The 18,775-nt window shown below is 35.0% G+C and overlaps 1 protein-coding gene across 1 annotated transcript in view; it reads left to right on the forward strand.

Annotated features, from left to right (window-relative positions):
• Positions 1-276: 276 nt before the first annotated feature.
• The window catches only part of LOC143233546 (uncharacterized), a 92,581-nt gene continuing 74,082 nt past the window's right edge, over positions 277-18,775 (forward strand). Inside the window, exon 1 of the mRNA XM_076469880.1 lies at positions 277-546. Coding sequence (XP_076325995.1) covers positions 476-546 — 71 coding nt within the window. The 5' untranslated portion in view covers positions 277-475. The remainder of the gene's footprint in view (positions 547-18,775) is intronic.

The following is an 18,775-nucleotide window of genomic DNA, read 5'->3' on the forward strand; positions in this document are numbered from 1 at the left end:
TTTGAGGGGGATGATTAACAAAGCTATAATGGGGCGTCCACAAGCACGCTATCTTAGAAAAAATTTTGTACTTTTCGATAAAGATCGTGTGCATTTTGGTTACTGTGGGTATTTTTACACCTTTACATACGTTACACACACACACACATATGGATGTAATGTATGAGGTACGATTGCACCTTTTCTCCTACGCGCATGCTTTAACTAGTACTTACAAAGAGGGTTAGAAAATGAGGACAAGTAAAGACCCTTTCACCTGGCATCCAACAGACTTGTAACGCACTTGACGACACACGATTAATACGGACTCTCGTTTTATTCAAAATAATATAGCACGGAGCAAAGATTCATTTATTCGTCTTGCAATTCCAAACGTTTTACTGCTTTAGGCACCCAAAAACTCCCGCCGAAGTAAACTCCACGTTTTCAATACAACAGATAAACGAAATAAGAACTTACACGAACTACAGACAGAATGATGAGGTATTTCATTCAGCCGGAACTTCCGTCTCATCTCCATGACGACTTGTTGGAAAAACAATGGCGGTAAGAAAGTTTGTTATTTTATAACAGTTCGCTTGTCACTTGACTTTTACTGAGTGTAGGGTTCTAGTTATACCAGATCCCCTCAGTTAGCAAAAATAAAACAATGTAAAGAAAATACAGTTGTTGAAACACGATTTCATTTGATGAAATCTGCGGTCCAACTATATATATTTTAATTACGAGTGAAATATAGCCTTGACCTAATTAAAATGGCCTAAAACAACTGTTCTATTGAACCTGTAGACATTTCTTAACTGAACTTTACTTTTTGTTTCTGGAATTTCAAAATGAGTAACTTAGTTTGACTGTTTGACAAACATACCTTTTAGAACCGTTTAAATTTGGAGAAAATTAAAAATTAACGCGAGTTCGAACTACCGCACCGAAAATATTCACCTTTTCAGCCATGGGGCGTTACAATGACACGTTCAAACACACTATTCGCTGGTATATAAGTAGACCATGAGCTGGTAGTGGGTGTTGTTGACTAGTTGCTTTCCTTCCAGTCTATCTCTTTCAAATTAGAGACAGACAAGGCAAGTAGCCATCGTGTAACTTTGCATGAAATTGAAACCCAAACCAGGAAATATTAGGTTGAGGAATAATTCGTGAGCGTTTTTAAATAATTTCATTCAAGCATTACATGCAAGACTATACAATACTTCAATGCATGAACACATTACACCCAAAACATTTATTATGATACTTTATTTCATGTAATACCTAGGTATATAGTATGCATTGTTTTAAACGAAATTGCAAGAAATTAAATGCGAAAAGCAGATGGTGTCGAAAATGCTCGATTTTGTCCACTTGACATTCCATTTAATGAGCTGAAAATGAAAGCAAAAATTATAGACATATGAAAATCAAACACACCATCTATTAGAGCAAAAAATTATCTACCAAATGGCATGAAATATTTTGCGAAAGCGTTTCATTTATGAATATATTTTTTTAACTTGAAAAAACGCTCACGAATTATTCCTCAACCCAATAGATACAATCATTCTGTGTTTATTCTGGGACACTAAATTATTATTGTGAGTTTGAAACATTATAAAAACATAATGGTATTATAATTATTTAGATCGTCTAAGATTTTTAATATTTCTTTAGTATTCCAAGTTACTTTACAAGTCTGTATCATTCACTGTTCAATGTTCACTGTGTTAAGGGTTGCTCTATGTTTAGCGTATAAAGGATTGTTCTATGACAAGTATGCCATAGATTGTTTTATATGCAGTGTATAAAGAATCATTCTATGTTCACTATATAAATGATTGTTCTATGTTTGCTCTATCAATGATTGTTCTATGTTCAGTGTATAAACGATTTTTATTTCTGTTAATTAATTTAGCTAGTGCTTGTGCACACTGTCTTGACTTCCTATTCGTGGCTGCAATTCACTGAATACTTCTGCGATCGTCATTAATGCAGTTTTAGGTCATGGTCAACATGTTTGTTGGAAGCTGTTGCTAGAAATGCCCGTAGCTGGTAGTAAAGAGTTGTAGTATCAGCAAGGACCTAAGTATTTCAGAATGGTATAAAAGTATTCTATCTCCAAACAAGACTTAACACGCAATTATGTAACAAAATAATGTCACAGAACGACAGTGTTCAAAAACTCAAGAGTTGCTTATGCTGATCTCTTGTTTGATGACGTAATATTACGAGATTTTCTGTTTGTTTGTTATTAAGCGAAGAGCTGCTACACTGTGCGTTGTTTGTGCTATGTTCTGAACAAGTGTCGAAACCCGAATTTAACTTTGTAAACCATTGAGTCACTGGAGAAAGCCCTGAGCTTATTTCAGAGTGGCCTTGAGAAGTATTCCTGATATCTAATAGACAAAGATGCTTACGTTTTTACAGCTTAAACTAATTACACATTATTTTATCAATATCGTATTTGACCAGGTGGCATTTAAAGTCGTACGTTTCGGCTAGGTGGTTAGGGCGCTTGACTCGTAAATTAAGGATCACGAGTTCGAATTCCGCTCACACCAAACATGTTCGTCCTTTCAGCCGAGGGGGCGTTATGAAATAATAGTCAATCCCACTATTCGTTGGTAAAAGAGTATCCTAAGAGTTGGCGGTGGGTGGTGATGACTAGCTGCCTTCCCTATAGTCTTACACTGCTAAATTAGGGACAGCTAGCGCAGATAGCCCTAGTGTAGCTTTGCACGAAGTTAAAAAGAATCGTACGTTTCATATTATTGGACAGTTATTGCTTTGTTCCTCAATTTTTACGAAAGTAATTTCTCTCTCTCTATGTGTGTGTATTTTGTTGTTTACAAAGTTCTTTCCTTCTCAGTCAGTCGCACCTTGGTTTTAATTTAGAACTAAATTTTGTTTTATAATTTGATTATAGAGGTCTCTTCCATGAGAGTTTAAAACGAACGCACTAAGAAGTGAAAGTCATAACCAAGGTAGTAATTTTAAGAAGCCATGAATTAAATCAAATTACGACATGTTATAAAACATCAAACACATTGCTTCTCTTACACTTATTGTCGACGAGGCCTTTCGCTAATACCAGTAGTGACTTAGGCCTAATGAAGTACAACAAATGTCTTTTTTGTTGTTTTGGCGCTATTTATAACGTTAATTTTCATGAATAACAACCGTCAGGGTGTGTAAATAATAATAAAGCTGTCTTTCTAAAAGAATACATATAATCTTGCTGCATGCTTTTTTTTTTAGAATTAAGCTATTTGTGCTCTGCCAACCACGGGTATCGAAACCCGGTTTATAGTATGGAAGTCCGAAGACATACCACTGTGCCGCTGGGTAGCTTGCTGCATATAATATAGAAAAGGTACATCGATATTTATTATGTTGACTGAAATCCACGTTGTTTGTTTTTTGTTGTATTTTTCAAATTTAAAGTACGCATTAGGTAAGTAAGAAACTTAGAGTCGATACACAACTTCGTGTCTGAAAGTACTTATAATTTAGTTAATTACGGTGTTCAGTAACGACGCCATTTTAAATTTTGCATAAATATACCTGTGAGAGTCTGTAATATGTACCAAGAAGTTTCAAGAATATATTCAGCATGTCTGACCACGACAACAAACAAGTAAACCACTTAGGACGCTTTGGCGATTGTGATTTAAACAGATACGTAATTACAATAATGCCCTCTTCCGGAAAAGTAATAAAACTGTTATGGTTTGAAATTCCAAGCGTTCGAAAAGTATTTTCTGTGTGAGATATAATTAGTATTGTTTAATTTTAATGACTATATAATATTAAGGCAGCGCATAGTTAAAGGGTGAAATTACAAATAATAATAATAAAAAAGTCGAATATGTTTTCTCGTAAAAGGCAAAAGTACCTTATAATTCGACCGAAAATCAATCAATAAATTCTAATCAATATTTTATTGGCAGTACGAAAAAAACCCATTAAATAACTGCACATTTATATGTATTTATATACAGTAACTAACGCACACGTTTAAAGCACGAGGGAGATATTTAATCAACATAAAGAGAATGTTTTTAAATTACACTCATTGTGACAGTTTATTCTAGGTGTCGCTTTAGAAAGAAGTAATCCTTTTTATTTCTTCAATCAGGTGATCTCGTGACAAGTTATTCTTATCAACAGTAAAATACAGTGTTTCAAATTAACCTTACGTTATTTAAATCCAGTGCGTTACTGTTGTATCGAAATTATTACCAGCAAGATGTGTTTTAAATACTGCGATCCACGGTGCACAGATGGTAGTGTTTCTTTATTAACGAAACATGACACGAGTCGAGTCTTCTAGAAATCACCAGGGTTTCTGGGTGGGCGAATATAAGTGACCCATTCTTCAATCGCGGGACGTCTAGCACTATGTGCTAGTGTCAGTAAATCCGTGACTCTCGAGCGTTGTTTAGTCACGAAATTGAACTATTTAGTGACAGTATATATAACTCTCTTTGGGGTTAAATGTCACGTTAAGCTGACCTAAAAAACCATGCCTGTTGTTCAATTGACATTCTTTTAGGGGGCCACCTAGAAATAGCTGAGAGGTAAAAGAATTATAGATGTTTTACTTGTTCTCAATAGGGGGACGAACTTTAACCACAAAAGAATGAGACAAGAAAGGGTGGTGTCGTTTTGTCGTTTTTTACCTGTTTTAAGGTGGATTACAACAATACCTAACAACTGATAGAGTGAAAGTCCAAAGTCTGTATAGGAATCGCTTTTAACTTCAATATTTTACAACTGCATGTCAGAGAGAATCTTAGTCAGGTAAATCGACACGAAAATTCAATGCAAACTTGTCATTGAAGCATGTTCATAACTCAATCAGTTTAGAAACAAAAAGCGCACCTGATTTGATTTTATAGCCACCAATTTGTTCTGCCTGCCTGTACCGACCATCTGTTGCGCCGATACATTCTCACTAAAGAATCCAAAGTGCTCAGAATATTTAAAGAAAGATATATTCGAATTATGTAAAACATATACGCGTTCTTGAAACATGGTAACTTACACAATAATTTCCTACAACATTAATGAAATGAAATGTATTTCCAGTACTTTCCATTTCAGATTTCTCTGGTAAAATAATTCCAAGCAATAAAAGATTTCTTATAACAAAGGAAATAAGGAACTTATAAAAGGTCAATAGTGTTAACTATCAAGGGAAATATTTGATATATGTTACTGTAAAGCACGCAACATATTATAAAAGGTCAATGGTGTTAACTATCAAGGAAGTATTTGATATATGTTGCTGTAAAGCACGCAAGAGATTATAAAAGGTTAATGGTGTTAACTATCAAGGGAAATATTTGATATATGTTGCTGTAAAGCACGCAACAGATTATAAAAGGTCAATGGTGTTAACTATCAAGGGAAATATTTGATATATGTTACTGTAAAGCACGCAACAGATTATAAAAGGTTAATGGTGTTAACTATCAAGGGAAATATTTGATATATGTTACTGTTAAGCACGCAACAGATTATAAAAGGTTAATGGTGTTAACTATCAAGAGAAATATTTGATATATGTTGCTGTAAAGCACGCAACAGATTATAAAAGGTCAATGGTGTTAACTATCAAGGGAAATATTTGATATATGTTACTGTAAAGCACGCAACAGATTATAAAAGATTAATGGTGTTAACTATCAAGGGAAATATTTGATATATGTTGCTGTAAAGCACGCAACAGATTATAAAAGGTCAATTGTGTTAACTATCAAGGGAAATATTTGATATATGTTACTGTAAAGCACGCAACAGATTATAAAAGGTTAATGGTGTTAACTATCAAGGAAATATTTGATATATGTTACTGTTAAGCACGCAACAGATTATAAAAGGTTAATGGTGTTAACTATCAAGAGAAATATTTGATATATGTTGCTGTAAAGCACGCAACATATTATAAAAGGTCAATGGTGTTAACTATCAAGGAAGTATTTGATATATGTTGCTGTAAAGCACGCAACAGATTATAAAAGGTTAATGGTGTTAACTATCAAGGAAATATTTGATATATGTTGCTGTAAAGCACGCAACAGATTATAAAAGGTCAATGGTGTTAACTATCAAGGGAAATATTTGATATATGTTACTGTAAAGCACGCAACAGATTATAAAAGGTTAATGGTGTTAACTATCAAGGGAAATATTTGATATATGTTACTGTTAAGCACGCAACAGATTATAAAAGGTTAATGGTGTTAACTATCAAGAGAAATATTTGATATATGTTGCTGTAAAGCACGCAACAGATTATAAAAGGTCAATAGTGTTAACTATCAAGGGAAATATTTGATATATGTTACTGTAAAGCACGCAACATATTATAAAAGGTCAATGGTGTTAACTATCAAGGAAGTATTTGATATATGTTGCTGTAAAGCACGCAACAGATTATAAAAGGTTAATGGTGTTAACTATCAAGGGAAATATTTGATATATGTTGCTGTAAAGCACGCAACAGATTATAAAAGGTCAATGGTGTTAACTATCAAGGGAAATATTTGATATATGTTACTGTAAAGCACGCAACAGATTATAAAAGGTTAATGGTGTTAACTATCAAGGGAAATATTTGATATATGTTACTGTTAAGCACGCAACAGATTATAAAAGGTTAATGGTGTTAACTATCAAGAGAAATATTTGATATATGTTGCTGTAAAGCACGCAACAGATTATAAAAGGTCAATGGTGTTAACTATCAAGGGAAATATTTGATATATGTTACTGTAAAGCACGCAACAGATTATAAAAGATTAATGGTGTTAACTATCAAGGGAAATATTTGATATATGTTGCTGTAAAGCACGCAACAGATTATAAAAGGTTAATGATGTTAACTATCAAGGGAAATATTTGATATATGTTACTGTAAAGCACGCAACAGATTATAAAAGGTTAATGGTGTTAACTATTAAGGGAAATATTTGATATATGTTACTGTAAAGCACGCAACAGATTATAAACTATAAGTTGTTCTGTTAAGTCTAGATTAATTGTTTGTTTCTTTGTTCTGGATTACGCGAAAGCTACACGAGGGCTATCTGCGTTAGTCGTTCTTAATTTCGTTGTGTAAGACTGGAGGGAAGGCAGCTAGTCATCACCACTCACCGTCAATTCTTGAGCTACTCTTTTACCAACGAATAATGGGATTGACCGTCACATTATAACGCACCCACGGCTGAAAGGGCGAACACGTTTGGTGTGACTGGGATTCGAACCCGCGACCCTCAGATTACTAGTAGAGCGCCTTAACCACCTGGCCGTGCTGGGTCTTGAAGATGTAATTACAAACACCCCTCCAGTGACATAGTGGTATGTCTGCGGACTCCTACTGCTAAGACCGGGTTTCGATACTGGTGATGAGCAGAGCACAGATAGTCCTTTTTGTATCTTCGTGCTTATCAAAACAAACCTTATTACAAATAAAAACGAAACATAAAAATATAACAGTTAAACTAACTAAATTATATTTTGCTTAAATATTTAATAAACTTCCATACTTACTTATACCAATGCCGGTATTATACACATCGACTTTGGCTTCTACAGATAGACCTATCTGAGCACGAGGATATGCGATATTCGTGACAGAGCACATAGGGACTATGCGCTGATAGTCCTTCTATAGCATTACGAGAAATTTCTGAAACAAACAAACAAAATGTGATATCAATATTTTATTTAGACGGCCCGGCATGGCCAAGCGCGTTAAGGCGTTTGAGTTGTAATCCGAGGGGCGCGGGTTCGAATCCCGGTCGCACCACAATGCTCGCCCTTTCAGCCGTGGGGTCGTTATAATGTGACGGTCAATCCCACTATTCGTTGGTAAAAGAGTAGCCCAAGAGTTGGCGGTTGGTGGTGATGACTAGCTGTCTTCCCTCTAGTCTTACACTGCTAAATTAGGGACGGCTAGCGCAGATAGCCCTCGAGAAGCTTTGTGCGAAACAAATGAAACAAATTTAGGAAGCCTTACTAGCAATAGATGTAAGCAGTAAACACGGTGTATATGGTGTTTCAAGTTTTTACAAACTGCGCTGAATTTGTTTGTTTATTCTTAAACGAGACCCCAAGCTCTAGCGCTGGAGTTTCGGGTCTTCTCTACAAACATTACAATGTTTGTAGGTGATACTGTACTCTAACTTCTTTTCCCGGACTTCTTAAACACGTAACTACACAATGGACTATCTTTGATGCGCCTACAACAGGTGTCAAAACCCGGTTTTTAGCGTTACAGATCTTCTAACGTACCGTTGGGCTACTAGGAGTTGGAGTGGGGAGGAGATGGAATGCACTGAGGGCTGTATTAAATAAGGTTTTTCTATTCATTTATTGCTCAGCACAAACCTACACAATGGGCTATTTGTGATGCGCTCATAATGGGTGTTAAAACCCGGTTTTTAGTGTTAGAAGTCCTCGGACTTTCCAAAAAACCACTTACGGGCATTAAACAAATATAAATAAATAACAGAAAAGAAACTGCTGAGAAATGAGAGATTCTGAGGACAACAACACAAATTGACGTACATACTTGTTGAGGACAACGACACAAATTGACGTACATACTTGTTGAGGACAACGACACAAGTTGACGTACATACTTGTTGAGGACAACGACACAAATTGACGTACATACTTGTTGAGGACAACGACACAGATTGACGTACATACTTGTTGAGGACAACGACACAGATTGACGTACATACTTGTTGAGGACAACGACACAAATTGACGTACATACTTGTTGAGGACAACGACACAAATTGACGTACATACTTGTTGAGGACAACGACACAGATTGACGTACATACTTGTTGAGGACAACGACACAAATTGACGTACATACTTGTTGAGGACAACGACACAAGTTGACGTACATACTTGTTGAGGACAACGACACAAGTTGACGTACATACTTGTTGAGGACAACGATACAGATTGACGTACATACTTGTTGAGGACAACGACACAAGATTGACGTACATACTTGTTGAGGACAACGACAAGTTGACAGATTGACGTACATACTTGACACAAATTGACGTACATACTTGTTGAGGACAACGACACAAATTGACGTACATACTTGTTGAGGACAACGACACAGATTGACGTACACTTGTTGAGGACAACGACACAAGTTGACGTTGAGGACAACGACACAAGTTGACGTACATACTTGTTGAGGACAACGACACAAATTGACGTACATGCTTATTGAGGACAACGACACAAGTTGACGTACATACTTGTTGAGGACAACGATACAGATTGACGTACATACTTGTTGAGGACAACGACACAGATTGACGTACATACTTGTTGAGGACAACGATACAGATTGACATACATACTCGTTTTTTTTTTTTAATTACTCGAACTGTGCATCGTTCAGAATTTTTAAAGAAACTGTCTGAAGAGTGCAATAGGCCCCCAATGGTTCAGCGGTATGCTTGGGAACTTAATACGCTAAAAATCGGGTTTCGATACCCGTGGTGGGCAGAGCACAGATAGCCCATTGTGTAGCTTTGTGTTTAATTCAAAACAACAACAACAACAACAACAACGAGTGCAATAAAACAAAATAGATTTAAAATAATATAAAAGTTACTTAAAGTAACTAATTTGTTGTTCCTAAAATTACGCATACTTTTTCAATACATTAATTTCCAATCATTTGCTTGAAGTTATTAAGTTGAAGACGGCTATAAGTAAGAGCAATATGGTGGAAAATTGAATGTGTAACCCAGTTTGTTGAAGACGTTTGACCTCATGTTAACCTCTTCAGAATTGTATAATATTTGCTTTACTGGCGACCTTTCATTCTTATGGTTTTATATATTTGGTTACGAAACTATGAACATGGCATTCTGCTGTTCTGTGACTATTGTTTCGACTTTATACAAAACGTGGTAATAAAAGTAAAAAAACAACAAAAGACAAAACAGAAACATTTTTTTAAATGTGTTAATGTTTGTTCAGTCCTATTATCTCTTTCAGTTTGTCTGTCCCAGAGCTAACGCTAACATTGTCTGTCCCAGAGCTAACATCTGTCTGTCCCAGAGCTAACATCTGTCTGTCCCAGAGCTAACATCTGTCTGTCCCAGAGCTTACATCTGTCTGTCCCAGAGCTAACATCTGTCTGTCCCAGAGCTAACATCTGTCTGTCCCAGAGCTTACATTGTAAGGACCGACTTAAAATGCGTGTCCCTCACTGACCTCATTCTTGTTGTGTTTTACTGGTTTTACTTCACCAATGAAATCGAAAAAAAACAGGTAAAGTGAGTTCACGGGGAAGTGTTTGATAAAGGATCGAAAACATGGCCTTGATTTAATCAGTGTCTTCATTTGTATTCAAGGTAAAATTGCCTTTTCTTGTTTACTTTTAGGTATTTTTTATTAACTCGTTCATGTCATGGAATGCATTTTAAGGCTGTAAAAACTATTTAATTTTGTGAAAGAAAACAACAAACGTAAACTTAGAGGGCACTCGGTATAGGGCATATGTTTGCCACGCAGCGCTGATCATATTCGGCCCTAAAAAAATACGAAAATGTGTCCGTATGTCCGTCGTTAATCACGGATACGAACCACTTTTGGCAGGCAAATGAGCAATAATATTCTACATTCGTCCATCAAATTTCATAAAAATCGGGTAAATTTTGACTGAGTTACAGAGCAAAAATATTGTGAAAAATTGGTCCCTGTGTTAACACATATGGATTTTTTTTATTTTTCGGGACTTTAACCTTCCGTAAAACTAACCACTTTTATATGGGGTCACAGTCCAATCGTGCACCAGGTTTTGTTTAAATTCATTCAGTCGTTTTTGAGAGATCTTGCTAACAAACATACAAACACAGAGATGAAAACATAACCTGTCATCCTCTGTGTTTATGAAATACGTGTAATAATCAGAATATATATTAGTTTAGTTTGTCAGTGAGATAAAGTATTCCAGGAAAAGGGTATAAGGATTAAATTCTTATGACTATAAAGCAATAATTACTTCTTGTATGAAAAATATATTTACCTAAATAATGCATTTTGTTTCAAGTGGGGTTTTCATCATCACGAGTTCTTGGTTGGTTCTGTATTCATTGCTGAAATGAATATGTTTTTATGTGTTTTAATTATTTTTTCAAGTTCATCAAGGTTCGTTCTTTTTTTACCTCAAAAGAAAGGTTAGGAAGTTTGAGGTTGAATATAAGCTCAGAAATATGAGGTTTTAAAAGAAACTTATGAAACGAAGAAACTGGAGATTGAACTAAAAGCTAAGCTAAAGAAACGAACAGTCGGAGAAAATATATTTGTTTGTTTGTTTTGGAATTTCGCACAAAGCTACTCGAGGGCTATCTGTGCTAGCCGTCCCTAATTTAGCAGTTTAAGACTAGAGGGAAGGCAGCTAGTCATCACCACCCACCGCCAACTCTTGGGCTACTCTTTTACTAGCGAATAGTGGGATTGACCGTTAGTCGAACGCCTTAACCCACGTGTCCATGCCGGGCCCGGGGAAATATGGAAACTGGAAAATCTGCTAGAAAGTCAAATTTAGGAAATTTAAAAAGTCAAAAATGTTTTAAACAAACAAAATTCCAAAACTCTGGGATTGTGAAAACTAAAAAAATTACTGTAATCTTGTGATATGTGAAAGTGCTGTAAAATCAAACTGGATAATTAGCTGTAATAACTTATACTTCATAACCGCGTGTTCATCTGATGCATTAAACTTTGAATATCAATTTGTTTCATCAGTTTTGGTTTTGTTTTTCAGTTACTTGAATTTACTCTGAAGAATTGGTAAGTTAAATAAATGTCGTATTGCAGCCTATAGGCTGAACTTACGTATCCGTTGAGGACTAACTGATTGATGAGTATTATCTGAATTTATTTATTTTATTTTTTTTAAGGATCGAGCACTTGGAATTTGTTGATTTCAATGCCCGTAAGATACGATGAAAGCGCTATCTATTGGTCTAGAATATTATATAAATATGATTAAAATGCCATTTTTTGCTATCTAAACACCTGCGCAAACCTGAATACAACAACAACATTAGCGAAAGTTGTGTATTGGTGATAGATATATCATAAACCAATGTTAGGTTGTTTACTGTTGACCAGGATGTATCTAAGTTGTAGAGAATGATAAAAGAAAAAGTATAATTCCGATACGGTAATTTGCCTAGTCCTGCAATATTACTAATAGCTACTGCCATCTATGTATCATAACTGGAATTTCTGATGAGGAATATTATTCTATGTTTTACTTTCGTCTGTTAAATTAAGATGGAACATTACTTACGCAGTCAGATACTTCAATACAATGAAATGTAATTAATTAAATTATTATGCAATACTACGTTATACAATAACAGCCTGTGGCGCATGAGCAGAAAAGCAATAAAACTATGATGCTTATATGAAGTTGGATTGAATTTCATTTTTATAACTCATTAATATATTACATATTTTAGAAAATATAAGTTAGGCCTGAAGTACTATTTTTTCACATCATTGATACGAAATTCGTATAGAATGAGTGAAGAATCGAACGCATTCTAACATTGTTTGTATACCTAATTTAATTGTTAGAATAGAACAAGCGATTTACGTCTTCCATATTGTTAAAATACTCAAGAGAGTGGAAACAGTCTGTTGGTGCTACTTTATTTTAAACAGTCTGTTGGTGCTACGGTCAATTATTCGTTTTACAGGATGACGCTACCTTCCCTCTAGTCTTACACTGCTAAATTTAGGCCCTCGAGTAGCTTTGTGCGAAATTCCCAAACAAACAAATACTTTATTTTACAGGTCGTATTTAGGCATACTGTTGAACAGTAATTTGTACGTGTGTTCACCTTCTTGTAGAAGTGAAATATTATAATATTTTACGTCATTGCACAGTTACGATGATTTAAATATTGTATACAAACGCGTAGAAATGTATGAAGAACACGATAGGAAACAAAAGTATAACTTATACATTTAAAACCTGGGTTTCTCTACTGTAAACAAGCACATAATATTACTACATTTGCTTGTTTCTAATTCCAGGTAGTTCAAATAATAATAAACTTGTCAAAAGTCACTAAAATATCATATGTTTTGGTCGAAGGCTTAACTTTTTTTTTTTACTGAGTTACGATCTAGCCCTAAACTGTTATTGTATTGTAATTTCTTAACGTTCTATTCTTGTGTTTTATCCAGTAATTGAATTTAAACGGATTGTTCCAATTGTCAAGGCTAGAGAGAGTTCAGAGTTATACATTACCCCTTGTGGATACAGGAAAAATTGATGAATGGGATTATATTTATTATTTGTAAGAGAAAGTTGGTAGCATTTTATTAAGTGAATAACCTTCATAATTAACTGTCAAACACTCGCTTAGTTGCTTGATAGAATATTATTACCGTACTTGTCGAAGGTAATACTAAAAAGTATCAAACTATCTTATGCAACTAAATTTCAAACAAACAACTAAATGGAATTTTTACAACTAGAAAATTAAAAAAATAAATGTTTTGAATTAAGCACAAAGCTACACAATGGGCTATCTGTGCTCTGCCCACCATGGGTATCGAAACCCGGTTTCTAGTAGTGTGAGTCAGCAGATATTGGGGAGTAACAACTAAAACAAAAACACAAAGCTATTTCTAGTTGTAAACAACTAAATTGGAACCACTGCACGTGATTAATTTCTAACTGGAGGGGGTACAGTTCCCTCAGGTGGATGTAGAAAAATACCTGATTATGTCATATTATATTTATCATAGTCGTTTTATATTATATCCATGTAAACAAATAAATCAGAAGTTCCAGCCAATCATGTGCTTTGTCCTTTGATATTCGATATCAATCAATTAGCCATTGAAAATCGATTTAAAATCTGTCCAACTATTTTCATTTTACTTGTATGCGAACTTTTCATTGCGGTTTTCTGCAATTATTTTGTTTTGAATACTTCTTACAGCAATTATACGAATAAATGATTATCCATTCTTTCTGGTAAACTTATTTGTTTATACGTATGGAAAAAAGAAGCCAAGACGTCACCGTGGTATCATTTTGAGTATTTTTATTTTATTTGTTTAAAAAAGCAAACAGAACTGTATAATAATACATTGAGTGATTATGAGTCTAAAAACTTTATAACTATTTTAGAGAAAAAAGTTTAAAATCTTCAGACACCAAGGTTTTAACACAGTTAACACAACGATTAAATAATAATAATAATTTAATATTGGTTTGTGTACTCACCACTAGATGGTAGTAAAGCAGTCGGTATTGTTTTTAACATTTGTAATAACCATTATAATCGTATGCTTTATCTATAATAAGGACTTAAAGTTTTTAAGGTGTTTTCAACACGTAGTAAATCTCAACGACATTTAGGGAATTTAAAAATACACCTATTTGAATTTTAAAAGATAAAATGTCGTATGTTAATAGGAATAAATAATGAGAAAAAATAATTTATATATTTTTTTCTGCGTAACTTCACAGAAAAGTCAGATAGAAATATCTTTGAGTTTATTAAAGTTTATATAAACGATTAAACCTTTAGTAACTAATGCACAAACAATACTTTAAATTTTGCAGTTTTCCTTTTTATTTGTAATATAAACCGATAAATTGGAAAGTTTCCGTCTTTCTTTTTAAAATATCGAACAAGAATTATGAGTGTGTTGCATGAGTTATCAGCCATCTTTCGGAAATTAAATTAACTTTTACGGTGTTATATTCATGATATATAGTTAATAAACTTTATATACCACACCTTGGAAAATCATTAAGCAAGCCAATTTCTGTCGCTAGGGGGACACCGGGTTGTAAAAATATTTCAGCGAGGTACTATCTCGTTCAAAATTTTACTTAAGTAAAGGTGTGTCTTGTAACTGGAAGGAAATTAGCAGGAGAGTGAACGGAACGTGGATAATTGCGTTTAGATTCGTTGGCCTCTGCTGGAAAACTGAGGATAAACTGCAGGACGTTGTGCAATTAGTGAAATTCGCTATTTCCCACTAACGTTGTAAGGACAACCATTTGTCACCACTCCTGCCGTAACAAATATACATCTGAAATGAAAAGGAACGTTAGCGCCATTGAAAACTTCTTTGTTCAAGGTTCTAGCTATATTACTGGTATTAAAAGCAGAAAAAATTCATAAATCAACAGTTAGGCTTAACTTCTGAGTGATTTAATAACTCATTTTGAGATATTTTGTGAATTCGATTATATACCAACTTTTTACAGGGTGAAGTAGCTTCATAACTTAACACTGGGGGCGCCTTGGAATTTGTTTCAGAAACAGCAGGGCAGCGGACTGATTTATAGTGAATGTCTAAGTCTCCCGAAAACTGAACGAATGTTCTTTTTATAAAGCACTTTAATCACGAGACTTCCAATTAAGCTTAGACTTTTACATGGAAAATAACGATTCAAGATTTTGAATCAAACTTTCTTCAACACTTTCTAGTTAGTTTTCTATTATTGTTTGTTTTGAATTTCACGCAAATCTACTTTAGGACTATCTGCGCTAGCCGTCCATGATTTAGCAGTGTAAGATTAGAGGGAAGGAAGGCAGTTAGTCATCACCACCCACCGCCAACTCTTGGGCTACTCTTTTACTAACGAATAGTGGCATTGATCATCACATTATAACGCCCCCACGGCTGAAAGGGCGAGCATGTTTGGTGTGACAGGGATTCGAACTCGCGACCCCGGGATTACGAGTCGAGTGCCTTAACCACTTGGCCATGCCCGACCGAGTCAATATGAACAGCAACATGTTTGGTTTGCAGGATGGAGTTTATTCTTGAGTATCTAGTGTGTTTTCTTATAGTCACGTCGGGCTATCTGCTGAGTTCACCGAGACGAATTGAACCGCTAATTTTAGCGTTATAAACCCGTATTAAAAGCAGTATGTTTGGATTGTAAAATGGAGTTTGTTTTGGGGTATCTAGTACCCGTATTGAAACCAGAATGTTTGGGTTGTGGCTATTTTCTCATATTAGCAGAAGCTACACACAAGATGATTGTACTAGTCGTCCCTAATTTTGAACTGAAAGAATAGAAGGTTTGGTTTGAATTTCGCGCAAAGTTACACGAAGGCTATCTGCATTAGCCGCCCCTAATTTAACAGTGTAAGACTAGAGGGAAGTCAGCTAGTCATAACCACTCACCGCCAACTCTTGGAATACTATTTTACCAATGAATAGTGGGATCGACCGTTACATTATAACGCCCCTACAGTTGAAAGGAGGAACATGTTTGACGTGACGAGGACTCGAACTCGCGATCCTCAGATTACGAGTCGAGTGCCTTAACCACCTGGCCACGCCGATCCCAAGAATATAATAAAATAAGTTACAGGGCATAATCTGCCCATAGTGAGACAGTCACTTTTATGGTGAATTTACACCACGAAAATGAACAGGACGTTTTTGGTTTTATTTTGTTTGCTTGCATCAAACGGACGCTAAGGACCGACTCATATTATGATACGTAGAGTGAAGACTCGAGACTTGCTTTGGTCAGTTCAATTAAAAATAATAAAATAATAAACATCAAATTAGCCACATTCGTATTGATATAGAAAACGCAAAATACCCAAATATAAAAATATATAAATTAACTAAGTCCCTGAGTGAGGAACTCTGTGAAAACAAAATCAACAACAAACAGTGGGCTTTGATAGATAAAACAAAATCAAGAACAAACAATGGGCTTTGATAGATAAAACAAAATTAACAACAAACACTGCTCTTTCAAAGGGAAGAATGAACATACGCGAGAACACACGAGACCACCGTGTTATCAATAATCTCACGAATTCCTTTTATTTATTTACTTTTACACAACAGATACCAAATGCTCGTAAAATAGGCCACATATTTGTGTTTGACCCTTGACCTTCAATTCTATCCCAGTCAGGGGGAAATACCATAGCGGGATGTTAAGTATTACAAGGTCTAGAGGGCGTTACTATTAAACTTAATACTCGCCCAAAACAATAGGACCGTAAAGAGATGAAATAACTTATCTGACCTTACATTACTATCCTGGGTGGGTTGAGATGAGATTGATGTCAATTAGGCCTAGGAACAATAAAATATTCTCGTTCCTAGTGTAAGCAAGACGAAACATTTTTAATTAATTTATGATCAACAGAATTAATTACCGATCCTTTGTGTAAGCCTTCTGACATTGTCCAGGAATGAGACCTCCAGGTAGGAACTATCGCTGTTCAGATCTCGCAATAAAAAAAAGAAGTTCTCTGCACACAGTTTTAATAATCTCGTAAACTAGGTTTACCCCTGAAGAAGAAGGGTTCATCTTTCGAAAGAGCTCGGGTTATAGGGTTTCTATTTCACTCATAAACTAGGTGATCTTCTATAAAACAGTGGTTCTCAAACCTTTTAGGCTTGAGTTAAACTATTTGTGTGAACTTATATTTTTTTTGAAGTACAAATCCGGATGTCCCGGTAGTCAGAGGCGCTCGACTCGCAGTCTGACGGTCGCGGGTTCGGATTCTTCCATATTCTGTGGGGGCGTTAGTATAGGACGGTAAATCCCACTGCTTGTTAGTAAAAGTGTAACCCAAGAGTTGGCGGGTGATGGTGATGATTGCCTTCCCTGTAGTCTTTACACCGCTAAATTATGGATGGCTAGCGTAGATAGACCTCGATTAGCTTAGCGCGAAATTTAAACCAAATAAACCCAAGCATTATTAATGATAATTTTGCTATTAACACTTAAAAAGCGGGAATTTTGTAAATAGTAGCATCAGTAAAGGGTTAACTTGTTCACGTGCCACAGTTTGAAAATCTGTGTTCTGAAAGATTCCAAATCATCTTAGAACATAAAATAAAAAACTTAGAAAATTTCCCAAAGTTAAAAGTTTTTAATAAGAATATTATCTAATTATCTAATATTTTCTAATGGTAACGTTTACAATTTACCAATTATTGAGCCCCCCCCTTACCTTCCAGGTAGGATTGCGATAATTCTAAGGACTTAGAACGCTACGATTCGCGATTCGATTCTCCGCGGTGGACACAGCAGATGTCTTATGCGGTTTTACTATAAGAAAAACATATGAGTGTAGTCAGAGATTTGACGGTGAGTACTGTCAACGTTTAGCCTATCAGTTGGAGATTGGAAACAGATTAATCCTCGTGAAGCTTTGTGAATATTTGAAACAAACGAACCAAAACGTCCATCATTTATTTCAAAATAGACGAAACCAAATACTGCTTGGTTTCTTTTAGAATTGTATTTTCAATATTAGTTGAGTCACGAAACGTATATGGTGCAGTAGGAATTCTATGAATTCATGAGTAAACGTAAAAAAAAGAATATATTTTAGTTACCTGATATCTGCTACGTCCAGTGGCGCCAAGACGAAAGACAAACCTCAAATCTTATTTCGTATAAACAATTTACAATACTCATGAAAAAAACTAATAGACTTCTGAGAAAGGGTTACGTATTGATGTTGTTAAATATATTTATCTATTTCACCTACAAGGGTAATTCCTTGCTGTCGTTAATCATCGATACACATTTTTAGCTTTTTTTTAAATTCCCGAACCGGAAGTGTCTCACAGTTTCAACGGAAATGACATACATGACTAGATTTCCCGTAGGAATACTTCAATTCTTTTATGTGTTCATTTATCCTGTTTTGTTTTTTAAAATAAACTGCATGATTCTTTCTCGAGTTTGATG

The sequence above is a fragment of the Tachypleus tridentatus genome, chromosome 12 (genome assembly GCF_004210375.1).
Source record: "Tachypleus tridentatus isolate NWPU-2018 chromosome 12, ASM421037v1, whole genome shotgun sequence".
NCBI lineage: Eukaryota > Metazoa > Arthropoda > Merostomata > Xiphosura > Limulidae > Tachypleus > Tachypleus tridentatus.